Source organism: Amphibalanus amphitrite, unplaced genomic scaffold, assembly GCF_019059575.1.
Source record: "Amphibalanus amphitrite isolate SeventyFive unplaced genomic scaffold, NRLGWU_Aamphi_draft 000375F_arrow, whole genome shotgun sequence".
Lineage (NCBI taxonomy): Eukaryota > Metazoa > Arthropoda > Thecostraca > Balanomorpha > Balanidae > Amphibalanus > Amphibalanus amphitrite.
This window is the reverse complement of record NW_024881869.1, coordinates 290,502-305,448: the sequence shown is the minus strand read 5'-3', so window position 1 is coordinate 305,448 and position 14,947 is coordinate 290,502. Positions and strand designations below refer to the sequence as shown.

General features: G+C 47.3%; 1 protein-coding gene across 1 annotated transcript in view; it reads left to right on the top strand.

The window, feature by feature from the left end:
• The window catches only part of LOC122389862 (cleavage and polyadenylation specificity factor subunit 1-like), a 35,146-nt gene that overhangs the window by 18,700 nt on the left and 1,499 nt on the right, over positions 1–14,947 (top strand). The window contains exons 17-23 of the mRNA XM_043382317.1: positions 938–1,104; positions 2,033–2,141; positions 3,557–3,715; positions 6,791–6,943; positions 7,315–7,550; positions 13,977–14,082; positions 14,778–14,886. Coding sequence (XP_043238252.1) covers positions 938–1,104; positions 2,033–2,141; positions 3,557–3,715; positions 6,791–6,943; positions 7,315–7,550; positions 13,977–14,082; positions 14,778–14,886 — 1,039 coding nt within the window. The remainder of the gene's footprint in view (positions 1–937; positions 1,105–2,032; positions 2,142–3,556; positions 3,716–6,790; positions 6,944–7,314; positions 7,551–13,976; positions 14,083–14,777; positions 14,887–14,947) is intronic.

Here is a 14,947-nt window from a genome sequence, read left to right as displayed (position 1 = left end):
TCAAGCTGTTGGCTAAGAGTGTTTCTGTTTTTGGAAGGGTCACCAAAAACCCGAACACTGGAGATACAGTTGCGAACACGATACAAGTGATCTGGACGCAGAATGACATTGATTGGCGCAATCCTCCGCAATGTTGGTTATAAGCAGCGGCAGACTTGGGCTCAAATCACACATTAGCTTCGTTGTTAGCGTTGTATACTGTAAGAGCGAAAGTGAGCTCTTTGTTTTCGAAGCAAGTTGAAAAACTGAGTCGTTTTCTTGGGGAGAATGAATATATCGTCGACATGCAAGTATGTGTCGGCAAAGTTGGCTTAACCAGTAACCTAATAGTGCTGTCCATGAGCGAGATGCCGCTTCCATAACGGATTACATTACGCTTTACTTAATACCAATACCAACGAGGCTAATGCTTTACCACACTTGCGATCAAGGTGTGATCGAGCACCCCTTGATTGTCATTCCTGGATTGCCATTGACTGAATATGACAAAAGACTTTCTTTTCTCCTGATCCACCCCGTCAAGAGTGAAGGTCTGGTGGATCCGCACCTAAAACGGATCAACGAATACGTGGCCGGCAATGTCAGGAGTACTTTGACCAGGCGGAAAATAACAATAGAAGTCTATGCAAGCTTGAGCACCACTATGTAAACAAGGATCTTAATTCTAATCATGTCCCATTCTGGAAGGGTGAGATGTGGACTTGCGTGTATGGATATTTTCCATAGAAGCAAGCGTGAGCGATGTGTGGATCTGCCCCTTCTCTTACAGGGTTAGCTGCGGATCTGTTTGACTGACCGCGCTCTTGTGTGGTTGATGAGTGATGTGTGGAACTGTATCCCTCGCTCGGCAGGGCGAGATGCGGAATGCGGATGTGCGTGCTGCCGCCCCATCTGTTGTACAATTCGCTGATGTGTGTATCTCTCCCCTCTGTTCCAGGGTGAGATGCGGATCTGCGTGCTGCCGCCCCACCTGCTCTACGATGCGCCCTGGCCGATCCGAAAGATCCCACTGCGCTGCACGCCACATATCATCTGCTACCACCTGGAGACCAAGACGCACCTGGTGTGCTCGTCCAACGCCCAGCAGTCCATGAAGGTCTACAAGTAGGTAACACGTGCTGTGCCCAACTCTTCTGGTTCCTGTCCTTGCCCTTAGTCCTAATTAATGACTGTGGAGTGTGGAGTGAGTTCGAGTGTGGTTTCGAACACACCAGTCATTATGTTTACACGTCTTTCGGTGCAGTTATGGTCCTTCATTTTTTTCTCACAGACATCAACAAATGCCTTTTTACAACACCAAGCAACTAACCAACGTCAGCCAAATCACTCGGTAGCATTTTTCTGCCAGCGATGGAGTTTCTTCACTGCTGCAGTCCTGTTTTAACTGTATGACAGCAAATTTTAATTCCATGCCGCTCTGTCTGGTCCGGCGTGGGAGCAGACCACGCCACCTACCTGCGTTAGAGAACCCATACGCCCCTGCTGTTCAGTTCTCCGAACATTGTCCGCATCAGTAGTGTGTTCGGGAACACTGCTGGTGGGGCCCGCGCCCGCCCGCTGTCTCCTCGGGCAGTCACCAGGTGTCTCTGCTGACGTCGATAGCTGTTTCTCTGAGCAGTCGCTGGGTGTCTCTGCTGGTGCCGATAGCTGTTTCCCCGAGCTCTCACTTAGTCTTTTACTGGTTTTTCTAGCGATCTCTAGGTGTCTCTGCATCTATGCATCTACGGTCATTGCTTGTTTTTTTTTTCGAGCTTTCAGCAGATGTACTTACATGTTCTTGTTCATCAGGCATGTTCATCAGGATTCAGAACTGTTACTAAGTAATCTTTCCCAGTGATTTTCCGACCTCTCGACAAATTGCGATGCCCCAGAACAGCGCAGCTGCTAGATACCTATCTGTCATTGCCATTTTCCACCATGTGTCTAGCTCACTAGAATACATTGTCTCGCTGTTTCCCAAATCGCTCACTAACTATCTCTGCCGTCGTTTCCCGTTGTCCCCATTGCTAACCACATGTCTCCCCTGCGGCAGGTTCACTGGCGACGACAAGGAGTTGAGTGTGGAGGACAGGGGTGACCGGTTCCCGTACCCGTACCAGAAGGTGTACACCATCCAACTGTACTCGCCCGTCTCCTGGGAGGTACGTAACATACAGTGTACAGGGTACAGGGTGAGAGGGTACTGGTACACTGTATAGTGGACAGGGGTGACCGGTTCCCTTACCCGTACCAGAAGGTGTACACCATCCAGCTGTACTCGCCCGTCTCCTGGGAGGTACGTAACCTACAGTGTACAGGGCACAGAGCAGGAGGGTACTGGTACACTGTATAGTGGACAGGGGTGACCGGTTCCCTTACCCGTACCAGAAGGTGTACACCATCCAGCTGTACTCGCCCGTCTCCTGGGAGGTACGTGCATACAGTGTACAGGGTACAGAGCGGGAGGGTACTGGGCGGTACACTGTACAGAGGTGACCGGTTCCCGTACCCGTACCAGAAGGTGTACACCATCCAACTGTACTCGCCCGTCTCCTGGGAGGTACGTAACAAACAGTGCACAGGGTACAGAGCGGGAGGGTACTGGTACACTGTATAGTGGACAGAGGTGACCGGTTCCCGTACCCGTACCAGAAGGTGTACACCATCCAACTCTACTCGCCAGTCTCCTGGGAGGTACGTAACCTACAGTGTGCAGGGTATAGAGCGGGAGGGTACTGCACTGGTAGTACTGTACTGGTACACTGTATAGTGGACAGAGGTGACCGGTTCCCGTACCCGTACCAGAAGGTGTACACCATCCAACTCTACTCGCCAGTCTCCTGGGAGGTACGTAACCTACAGTGTGCAGGGTATAGAGCGGGAGGGTACTGCACTGGTAGTACTGTACTGGTACACTGTATAGTGGACAGAGGTGACTGGTTCCCGTACCCGTACCAGAAGGTGTACACCATCCAACTCTACTCGCCAGTCTCCTGGGAGGTACGTAACCTACAGTGTGCAGGGTATAGAGCGGGAGGGTACTGCACTGGTAGTACTGTACTGGTACACTGTACAGTGGACAAGGGCGACCGGTTCCCGTACCCGTACCAGAAGGTGTATACCATACAGCTGTACTCGCCCGTCTCCTGGGAGGTACAGTGTACATACACTCTACAGACTAGTTACAGAGTAGCGTGTGTGCTGGCCCGTTGCAGGGTGGGGAAGATGGGGAGGAGTGAGGTCGATAGCGGTGAGAACTTAACAGGACACTGGTGGTCTGCATCTGAAATGAAACTATTTTGGTGTGTAACATGAATGATAGTGGATAATGCACGGTGAACAACGTCTTTATCTTTTTTCTAGGCTCCATCAAAAACAGTATCACACATGGTATACGAATTCCGTTGTTTGGAATAATCATCACATTGAATTATGTGTTGCTCCCTCACGTCACCTCCTTCATTTGGCTCCTCTACATCACCCTCCCATTTAACACTTCATTTTACAATAATTGTCCACTCTTCCCTGGATGTCTCCCTCTAACCTCTCCCCCGTCCCCCCCCCCCCCCATTTCTAGCCGGTGCCGAAGGCGTCCATCGAGTTCGAGGAGTGGGAGGTGGTGACTGTGCTGAAGAACGTCAGCCTGCAGTACGAGGGCCACCGGTCCGGTCAGCGCATGTACATCGCCGTGGCCACCAACCACAGCTACGGGGAGGACGTCGTCTGCAAGGGACAGGTGGGCTAACAGCTGTCGTGGGGAAGTTTGAAAGGGAAATGTAGGCCGCCGACCGTCGGAAAGGGGTCGTCTGTAAGGAAAAGGGCCTACGGGAGCAAGAGGTTAAGAGTAAACGGGGTAGACTGGTGTTACTTCTAACGGAAGTGGAGTAAGTACGCCCCCTGTTTGCTGCCAAATTCAGCGGCTTTAACCCTATTCCTGGCGGGCTCCGCCGGGACAAGAAACTGGCGGGGGGGGCGGATGACCGCCCCCCCCTGAGATCTCGAGAACGAAGCAAGATAGCGACAAGCGGTAAACGGCAAGGGATACGTACGGACAAGGTCTACAATTTTTACTGAGGTCATTTTCAGGTCAGGTCAAAGATGACGTCACAGGGGTCAAAAAAGTCCAAATGGCGGCGCTAGGTATGGGGAGTTTTTCTCGAATAACTTTCGAACCAGTCAATATAGGAACAAACTAAGGGCATCATCGTGATCCTCTCGTCAATCCGCATCGAATGATATATATGTTGACCTCGAAAGGTCAAGGTCAAAGGTTGACCTCAGGTCACGTGACCTCGAGGTCATCATGTATATCACTCGATGCGTCTTGACGAGCTGAACACAATGAGACCATCCACGCGTCTGTATCTTGTTCCTGTACGGAGTTATTGGCCAAAAACCTTTGGTGACCTTTGATGACGTCACATGACCTCACAGCTGCCCAACAGCAAAACAGACCTCAAGGTAGTGAAGGTTGATCGTATATGAAGTCATGTATGGTATATGGGGCCATTCCGACCCGTTTTAATGGTAAAAACAGGGAGTTGATTTTTCCCCCATTGACTTATAATGGGGAGGTCGCGAAACTGACCTGACCTTAGGTCACCGATATCAAAATTCCGAGATATACAAATTGCACATACTGGTACCCTAACTAAAGCCTGAAGAGAAGAAATTGATCGGTCAAAAACTCTAGCTCTGGCGTGATTGCAAACTTTTCTGAGGTAGGGTCACCAAACCGCCTCTGGTGACCTGACCTGAAGTCAGATCAACTCAAAATTTTCAGACATGTTGCGTAGAAGCCTTTTAGGAAAAGTCCGAAAATTTGAGCTTCCTAGCTCAACGCGTTTGGGAGAAATAACCAAAAAACCTCAGGGGGGCTCCTGAGGCCCCCCCCCCCCCGCCAGGAATAGGGTTAAGAGGCACATCTTCATCCGTCTTCTCTTACCCATTGACTTACAATGACAATGCACTGCTTCAAGTTTCCCTGTTTGAAACCGCTGACTTTAAATGTGCTTATCAAAACTTGTTATCGTTTATGTATCCTTGCTCCCCATTCCCTCGCTTCCACTGGTACGTACCACATTATTGCCTGAGTCTCTAGTCCGGTCCCGTGTTCGCTCTCACGCTTCCCTTCCCTCCCACCACTCGCTCGGTACTACATTGGTCCCAAGTCTCCGATCCATCCCCGTGTCCGTATTCTAACGCCCCTATCGCACGTACCGTAAAGTGGGGCTATTTGAAACGGATTTTAAAGTTTTTGGCCTCTCCCTTTAAGACGGCTCATATTTCTTATAGCATGTAAATTGCAAAAATGTAGTTCTCTGTGAGCTCTTTCATATAGGTGTATTTTGGTTCAGCTAGTAATAATGACTGAGGTTATTTTTTATGTTAAAGCCTGTCTCAAATAGCCCCATAGGGTGGGGCTATTTGAGACAGTTTTAGTTGCAAGGAAATTAAAGAAAATCAGTGACGCTAGAGATAATTTTTTAAACTCCAAGCATTTGGAAATTGAATTTTGATCATTTTGGCAAAAATTGTTTTTTTCAAAGACTGTTATATGACCTTTATATTCAATCTTTTCCTTTTTCGTAGGACACTTCATTTCGGTAGGGTATAAAATTGCATCACTATATGCTAAGGCTATCATAATATGATGTGACCCATAGCTTTCAAACTGACAGGATGATCATCAAGGACTATTTTAAAGTCATCGACAGTAAAATTTTGAAAGTAAGTTTTTGTATATAGCCCCGGTGACGTGAAAACAGATATACCGAAGGTCGGTGGGGCTATTTGAGACAGTCTCGCTGCCTTATGAAGCACACTGTAATGAATCAAACAAGGCAAAAGGATTCCCAAAACATTTGAGTGAATGGTCTGCATGATTGTTTGTTCCATTGTACATCTCCATGCGAAGAAATAACAGAAAAATGTTAAACGGTTTTGATTTTATGCCGATTTTCCTCGATCGCTGCATGCCGTATCAATTGGCCGGTTACCCTACCACATCAAGTACTTGTATAGGCTCACCTAACAGTACGTTCATGCGTTAAGTAACATTCGATGGTGTTTTTTGGTCAACCAAGGTAGACATATGTTGATTGTCGAATGAGTCAGTGACTGATGAAGCACATTTTAAGCACATATTCATCAGAATAACTAGTTTGGTCACCAGCTAAAGGGTTATTATGTTACACTACGAACATGTAAATATTGCTTGCTGCTAAAAGGACCTACCATGAACCCACTGCACGTTTATGACCACGACCGATTCACCGGTGTTGCTTATGTCGAACGTTCGATGCACTTCAGGTAGATGGCGGTAAGTCTTCTCGGGTGCATCGCATCACCGTTATCATCAGCTATTTGGCATATCCGTTGAGGTTTGACCAGGTGGGCATCATCGGGATTCTGAGGCAATGGGTTGCGCAATCGGCAGTACCGTTAACAATATATAATATTTTCATGAAAAATGTGCTTAACCTATAAGCAAAAAGGTAGTAGCGATAGATACAGTGGCGAAGCTGTTAAAACTTCAACTTTTTTAAGCTGCAGGTAGGGGTCCTTTTCGAGCAACTTAAATTGTGCGTTTTTCTGTATTTCGTATTTTATTGCAAATTTCTTTCAGAACTTTTCGAAATTTTCAAAAAGGTTATTCAGAGCATTCATTGTTCAATTCCACATCAGCTTAAGCAAAAATGACGAAAAAACATCAAACGGTTTTCATTTTACAGCGATTTTACTATACCATTACCTTACTGTCTCAAATAGCCCCACTGTCTCAAATAGCCCCACTTTACGGTACTCACAGCTGATGCTGATGGACGTCATCGAGGTGGTGCCCGAGCCGGGCCAGCCGCTGACCAAGAACAAGCTGAAGACGCTGCTGACCAAGGAGCAGTCGGCGCCGGTCACAGCCATCAGCTCCGTGGCCGGCTTCCTGCTGGGCGCCGTCGGACAAAAGGTGCGGACCGCAGCTAGATGTGAAATGAATGGGGCCTCAGCCTGATCAAGACAGTTGCTAATGCTGTGCATCTTTTGTTGTATTGTTAATTTTGCAAGAGTGCTATTGTATGCTGTTATTCTTTTGTGTCTTCGAACGATTACGGCCACGATGTCCACTTTTCAACTCTAGAAATGTTTATATGAATTGGATTTGAGAACCACAACGAACTACACGTCCTATTAAACAACATGCGTCTTTCTTTCAACGTCCTCCCTCTTATTTATCACGCTGACCTCCACAACGTTCAGTTCCCAACGACTGTCCTCACCCCTACCCACCCCTCCCTCGCCACACATTAATCACTGACACCTTCCCCCTCTCGTCACCAGGTATTCGTATGGACTGTCAAGAACAACGACCTGGTCGGTCTGGCATTCATCGACACCCAGGTGTACATCCACGAGCTGCATGCCATGAAGAACATGATCCTGGCCTCGGACGTCTCCAACTCAGTGTCGGTGCTGCGCTTCCAGCAGGACTTCCGCACCATCTCCCTCCTGGCCAGGGACTACAAGCCCAGGGACATCTACGGCGTCGAGTATCTGGTCGACAACACACAAGTCGGGTAAGAGTAATTAATCGAAGGATTGACTTTTGATATCGCATATGACGATGCTAGAATGATGTTCAGTTAATAAGAACAGCGAATGTGCTGCATAGGTGGACGCCCTATCACATTCAGTTTGGCTCCTTTTCCTCCGATTCTATTTCAGCAGCGTACCGGATCTATCGGAGTGCGCGTAGATTAACCCGCGCCCGGCTGGGGGTCCTGGATTTCCACGCCCTGCTGGGGGGGGGGTGTTTGAACACCCCCCCTTCTAACTCGGCTCCTGGGCCACGTAGCGATACGCGGAAGGCGGCGTTCGAAAGAGCGTCAAAAATAATGACGAAATCACTTCGGTCAATTTTTTGGTCAGGTCAAAGGTCAGGTCACCAGAGGTCATTGAAGGCAAAATTTCGCCGATTTCCAGGTCGAATGTCGAAAATTTCCAAGAAGCCAACGCATAACTCGGGAACCAATAGAGCTACAGCGCCGCGGAAAAGCGCATTCGATAGCCCTATTAACGCCCTTTCTGAGTAATTTTCTCAGATTTGACCTAACGTCAACGGTTTTGCCTGCAGGGGGCAAAAACTGCAAAAATAGCCGATTTTTTCGGAAACAGTTTTTCTGCAATAACTTTTGACCCAAGCATTGTACGAGCTTACTTTTACCGGCATCGTGTTCCTCTCGTCAAGACGCATCGAATGAACTATAACTTGACCTTGACAGGTCAACTTGAAAATTTGACCTCAGGTCAGGGTCATGACCTGACCGGAAAGGGTCATGTTGCATATCAGTCGATCCGTATCGTCGAGCTGAACACATCTAAGGTGTTTTCATCGCTTTAGCATGCCTCTATCAAAAGTTATTTGCGAAAAACTGTTAGATACCATTCGTGACCTAAGATGACCTCAGGGCATAAACAGGGGTCACGGACACCATTTTCATGTTCAGTGTGTCTAAACCACTTGTAATTCAGTGTTTGGGAGTGTTTATAATGTCTTTCGTCCAAAAGAGACGCATTTCAATTTTCTCCCATTGACTTATAATGGGGAGGTCGCAAAATTGACCTGACCTTAGGTCATCGATATCAAAATTCTGAGATATACATTTTGTACATGCTATTGCTCTTAGCAATCGCTGAAAGTTTCAAAGCGATCGGTCACTCGGTGTAGCTATGACAGACATTGAAACTTTTTATGAGGTGAGGTCACTTCAAGTGACCTGGTGACCTGACCTTGAATGACCTTGGTCTGAAATTTGCACAACATGTGTAGAATTGATGTATGGTAAGGTGTACCAAAAACGGCGGCGCTCCGCGCCGCCGTTTTTGAGATATTCGCGAAAAACCACAAGGGGGGGTGTTCAAACACCCCCCCCCAGCAGGGCGCGGGTTAACCCGCGCACCGACGGGGGGGGGGGGGGCGGATATCCGCCCCCCCCCCTGAGGTTTTTCACGAATAGCGGGAAAACCGCGGCGCGAAATTTGGTATGACTATAACCTCATCAATTTTACACATGGTGTGCAAGTTTGAACCTCCTACCTTTTAAGGTCAGGTCACCAGGTCACTTTGAATGACCCAACCTCAAGTCACTTTTTTGCAACTTTGTCACCGTGCCAGAGCTACAGTAGATGTCGGAGGCCTTTGAAAGTCGCAGGATATTATTAGGTCATTAGTAGCTACAATTTGTATATCTCGGAATTTCGATATCGGTGACCTAAGGTCAGGTCAATTTCGCGACCTCCCCATTATAAGTCAATGGGGGAAAAATCAACTCCCTGTTTTTACCACTAAAACGGGTCGGAATGGCCCCATATACCATACATGACTTCATATACGATCAACCTTCACTACCTTGAGGTCTGTTTTGCTGTTGGGCAGCTGTGAGGTCATGTGACGTCATCAAAGGTCACCAAAGGTTTTTGGCCAATAACTCCGTACAGGAACAAGATACAGACGCGTAGATGGTCTCATTGTGTTCAGCTCGTCAAGACGCATCGAATGATATACATGATGACCTCGAGGTCACGTGACCTGAGGTCAACCTTTGACCTTGACCTTTCGAGGTCAACATATATATATATCATTCGATGCGGATTGACGAGAGGATCACGATGATGCCCTTAGTTTGTTCCTATCTTGACTAATTCGAAAGGGACGCCATTTAATTGCGTCCCAGAAAAGCTATTTCTGGCACCTAAAAGCTGACTCGCCCCAAAATTGGTCCTCAGCATCTATTTGGTGGATACCAGCACCAATCATGGAAAATGACCTTAATTAGCTGTTTCTGGCACCTATTCAACGGTACAGCTTACTCTTTTTTCTGAATCTGGCACCTAAATGCTGAGCGTAGCACCAATCTAGTAGAAAAATGAACTACTGGCTGGTAGAATCATGTTGTTCTGGCATAATGACCCCTGGAGTCTAGCCTAAAGGTTGCCAGTGCAGCTTCACTCTAAGACAGCCCCGTAGTGATCTCAGCATTGTATATGACGTTAAAGTAAGCAAATAATATTGATTTGTTTGAAAAAACAATGTCATTTAAATATTTAAAAGTATTTATTTGTAATGCTTAAAGGGAAACATTTTTGTGAGTAATTGTCTCCATTTTGACCATTAAAACGGGTATTGTATTTTTTTGACGTCATCAAATAGCTCCAAAAAAGAAATGTAATGTTTTCATTCCGTTCAAGGCCGCTGAAGAAACGCGGGATCTTGCGTGGGACATTATCCGTTGTTTGCCGCGCAGAGTTGTGCCGTGGTTGTGCCTTTTTCATCCGTTTCTTACTTATGTCATATGTGTGCATGAAGCTTTGATTTTGTTTTTGGTTATTGTGTGGCCGGTCAGTCAAACGCCCCTGTAGAAACCGGATGCTGCGTTTGATCGAGATGGAGTCAGACGATGATTGCAGAAAGCTAATAATATTGAAAAGAGGGCCGGTTGCGTGGCATGTCTGTTCAGAGTTGAGATTTTGCTTTACTCCAGTTTATGACCTGAGAGCCTGGCTGGAAGTGACGGATCCAAACTTTTCACGTTAAAATGGCTGGGGGTGCAATAATCTCTAGTCTCTACATAGCGGGCTGGCATAGGAGCGTCTTGCTATGCTGCACCATAGCTGGCTAGTGATTCTCTTTTGGCTAGAAATGGCATTAACCATTATCTCCACTGGCGAAAATGGCACTTGACATCACCGAATGCAACGTTCATGTTGTTAGGATGCATAAAATCAGGAAGATTACGCGAATTAGGTAGGCAAACGTGGAATAAAATAGGTGCTGGATGTTTTGGTTTTGGTGCTGAATCAGCAAACAGCAAATACGGAGTTCAACTAGACGATCTGGCAACTTTAGGCTGTGTGGAAGCAATTAGGTGCCAGATTCAGATATTAGGGTCGAATAAGCATTTTGGGGCTGATCAGCAATTAGGTGCCAGAAACAGCTTTTTAGGGACCAGAAACAAATATTCCCCATTCGAAAGTTATTCGAGAAACACTCTCTCCATATCTAGCGCCGCCATTTTGACTTTTTCGACCCCTGTGACGTCATCTTTGACCTGACCTGAAAATGACCTTAGTAAAAATTGTAGATCCTGGCCGTGCGTATCCGATGCCGTTTACCGCTTGTCGCTATCTTGCTTCGTTCTCGAGATCTCAGGGGGGGGGGGGCGGTCATCCGCTCCCCCGTCGGTGCGAAGTTGGCGCAGACCCCCGTCGGTGCGCGGGTTAATACGTTGGGGAAACGCAAGTCGCTTAAAAACAATATCTTCCGGCGCTTGTCATGGCGTTAGGCTACTAGTTACTACCGCCACTTAGGCATATTTCTGAACCGCTCATCTTCACACTCCACGCCCCGCAGCACATGCCTACAGGGTGGAAAGTAATTACGCGAACATACTTTTTCGTCTTCTAGTAATGAAAAAACGGCGGTGACATAAACAATATATGTTTTACTTTATCCTTATCTAGTTGCGATGCATTGACATAGGCGTTCCGGCATGATTTACATCAGCATGTGAAGATCTGTTGGCCAAAGCTCAGCCCACACCTTATGGAGCTGTCCAGTGAGGTAATCGGTATTGGTGGCTCCTTGCAGCTTTTAGACGGTCTCCTGAGGAGTCATCTGGAGATTTTTAATCGAATTGAGGCCCAGGCGTTTCCCAGATCAGCTTTTGTATGTCCTGAAGAAAAACAGGTTCTCACAGCACCAGTATTGCGTTTTGTTGGCCGTGAATATAAGGATTTCACCAATCACGAAGAGCAGTTTCTTTGCGTCAGGCAAAAAAGTGCGCTCAGTCATTTTGCCCCTTTCGTTGCACGGTGGATTAGACAGAGACACTCGTCTTGGATGATGTTCCACCGGTTGTATACTTTATTTTTAGTGACCTTTTTTAGCGCTACACGCAATTCTGACACCACCCGGGGGCTCGTGACCCACTGATGTGTTCCTTTGCCGGATGTTTGAAGGTTGGGACGGACGGGACATAGGACGCAACAGCAGCCCTCAGAGCAGTTGTTCTGCAGGTTTGACGGATGAAACAGTTTCACAGATGTCTCACCCAACCACAAATCCAGCTGCCTGTCCTCCTCTGTCCATCTTTGATTGTCTTTGAAAAGCTTCAATTAACAATTCTGCTGTTAATTCGTGAATTTGGTCATCCCGAGGGTTTGTACGACTTAATTTTCGAATTTTTGCGTATTAATGTGCGAATCGTGATATCCTAGATCGGGTACCCGGCCAGAGTAAGCTATTTTGCCAGTTTTCGGGTCGACTGGCGTCGTTTTGTCGCCGACATGGTGACCACCCGCCCGGCGACAGAATTCGCCGAGGGGTTGCTGCCGCGGACGGCTTTGCTTTTTAAGTCCTCTCAAGTGTTATGTTTAAAAAAAACGTATAATTGTGCAATGCTGGTGCTGAGACCGCTACGAATCCCTTCTCCGCCAGTCCAGCGAAAATAATCACAAACGCTTTCCCTGGCAGCTCCAAATTGAGCTCTTTGCCCATTTCGGTCTTGTGCAGCGTATGGTGTCTGCACCATTTTAACCCGCGCCCCGTAGGGGGGGGGGCCGAAACGGCCCCCCCCCCTGTCCTTTTCGGTCGATATCTCCTAAACGGCTGGAGATATCGCCACCAAACTTTCAGGACCCCTCCGAGCATCAATTTTACACATTGTGACCAAAAATTTTTCCAGAGGCTATGATAGGTTGGCCACAAATGACGTCAGAGTGACGTCATGTTCTGTCATTTTCGACCGAAAAAAGACCTTCGCGAGAAGACCTGTCAGGACTACAGCTTTGAAGATACAGAAAAATAATCAGACATAAAAGGTGTAGAATTGAAAGGGCTACAAAACTGCTATCTCGAATTTTTGAAATTTTTGAGTTTTGACCCCCAAAAATCAAAAAAGCATTTTTTTGGATATATTCGCCAAAAAATCCAAAAAGTTTTTTGAGTTTCGAAAAAACCGGAATATATGTGATAGTGCCTACCGTCTTCTATCTACATACCAAATTTCAGATCGATACCTCGTTTTTTGGCCAAGTTATAGCGAAAAAACTGTTCAAAAATGATGACGTCAAATTTTCAAACTCAATTTATGGCAATTCTAGAACTCGTAGAGCAAAACGAAGACCACCATTAGACTCCCCGTGACGAGCTGCATCGAATCGATACCCATTTTATGCAAAAATATCAACTTTGAAATTTGACCTAATTTGACCTGACCTTGACCTGACCTTCACAAAAACGTGACCTAGGCTGGCCCCAAAGGCTGCCTAACCCACATAATCGCATTTGTCATGTAAAATGGACCATAAAACATGTATCACACGACACATTCATATTGTGACCCCCGGTGACCTGACCTCGCTGTGACCTGACCTGGTATCAGTGACCTCAGATAGCAAAGTATGTGTTTGACGAACAATGTACCATCGATGGTTTTCAATAAATTGCCAATTTACTCGCTTTCACAGCACATTTCTTGAATTGCCTGTGAACGGTGAAAATCTGACCTTTGACCTGACCTGTGACGTCATCGGTTTGACCTAGGTCAATGAAATTTGGTCACAAGGTAGTTCCCGGGTGGGGCTATCGAACGCCGTTTGAATTTTGAAAATCGGCCGGTAACTTTCCGAGATCTTAGGGGGGGGCCGAAACGGCCCCCCCCCCCTACGGGTGGTAGGGTCCGCCGGTAGCCCTACGGGGCGCGGGTTAAGTGGAGAGGTGTTTAAGACCTTCCAGGTCATTGTTCAAAGTTAGGTCACTTTTGGTAGATGAGGTGACAACAAACAGGACCAATTATGTTCCATGACAGCCCGTACTCATAAAAATGCTCTACTGACGGTGAAAATTGTAAGAAAATACATGTTCGCGTAATTACTTTCCACCCTGTACCTGATCGCTCTCCTCCTTCCACTTTTGACAGAGTTCTGCGTCTCTTCCTCCCCAGGTTTATCGCGACGGACGCCGAGGCGAACCTGGTGGTGTTTCAGTACCAACCGGAGGCCCGGGAGAGCAACGGAGGACAGAGACTCATGCGCAGGGCAGACTTCAACGTAGGTGTCCGACGGAGCTCCAGGGGTGGTGGCGAGAAGGGTTCACTTGGGGTGTGTGTGACGTGTGTGTGAGTGAGTGGACGTGGCAATGTTTTTTTTTTATTGAAGCTGTTCGATTCGTTGTGCTTCAACTGGAAGTTTCAGTGACAGCGTCCTTTCCCTGAGATTTATCATTGTTCAATATTCATGATGACGATTTCATCAACAGAGTGCTTGCCGCTGAGTCTGTGGGCCAGCATCTGATACCGGATCATAGTCTATGACCCGGTGTCAGATGTTGACCTGTGTGTTCGCAGGGTATTACGTTATTCTAACGTCTAATCTCGACTGCTCTGTTGACAGCTGTGCTGCCGTGTGACCACCATGACACGGGTCCGGTGACGTCTTATACTGACAATTTGTGTTCTGTTGGCAGCACTGTGCTCATGAGCTACCACAATAACTCGGGTCCGGTGTTTGATGCTGACTGCCTGTATTTTGTTGACAGCTCTGTTCGCGTGTAACCACCATGACGCGGGTCCGGAGACTATTGCTGACAGTTTGTATTCTGTTAACAGCTGTGCTCGCTTGTAATCACAATGACCCGGGTACGGTGTGCTCTGTTGTTGACAGTTTGTGTTCTGTTGGCAGCCTGTGCTCGCGAGTGACCACGATGACTCGTGACCGGTGTTTGATTCTGACTGTTCTGTTGACAGCTCTGTTCGCGAGTAACTACGATGACGCGGGTCCGGTGTCGTCTGAAGGATACTTCGGGCGAGAGGAAGCACCCGCCCATCGTGGCCAAACGACACATGACCGTTTACGGTATGTCGTGAGGGACCATTGTTGGATAGCGTCTTCATTCATACTGTCGAAATAATACAAG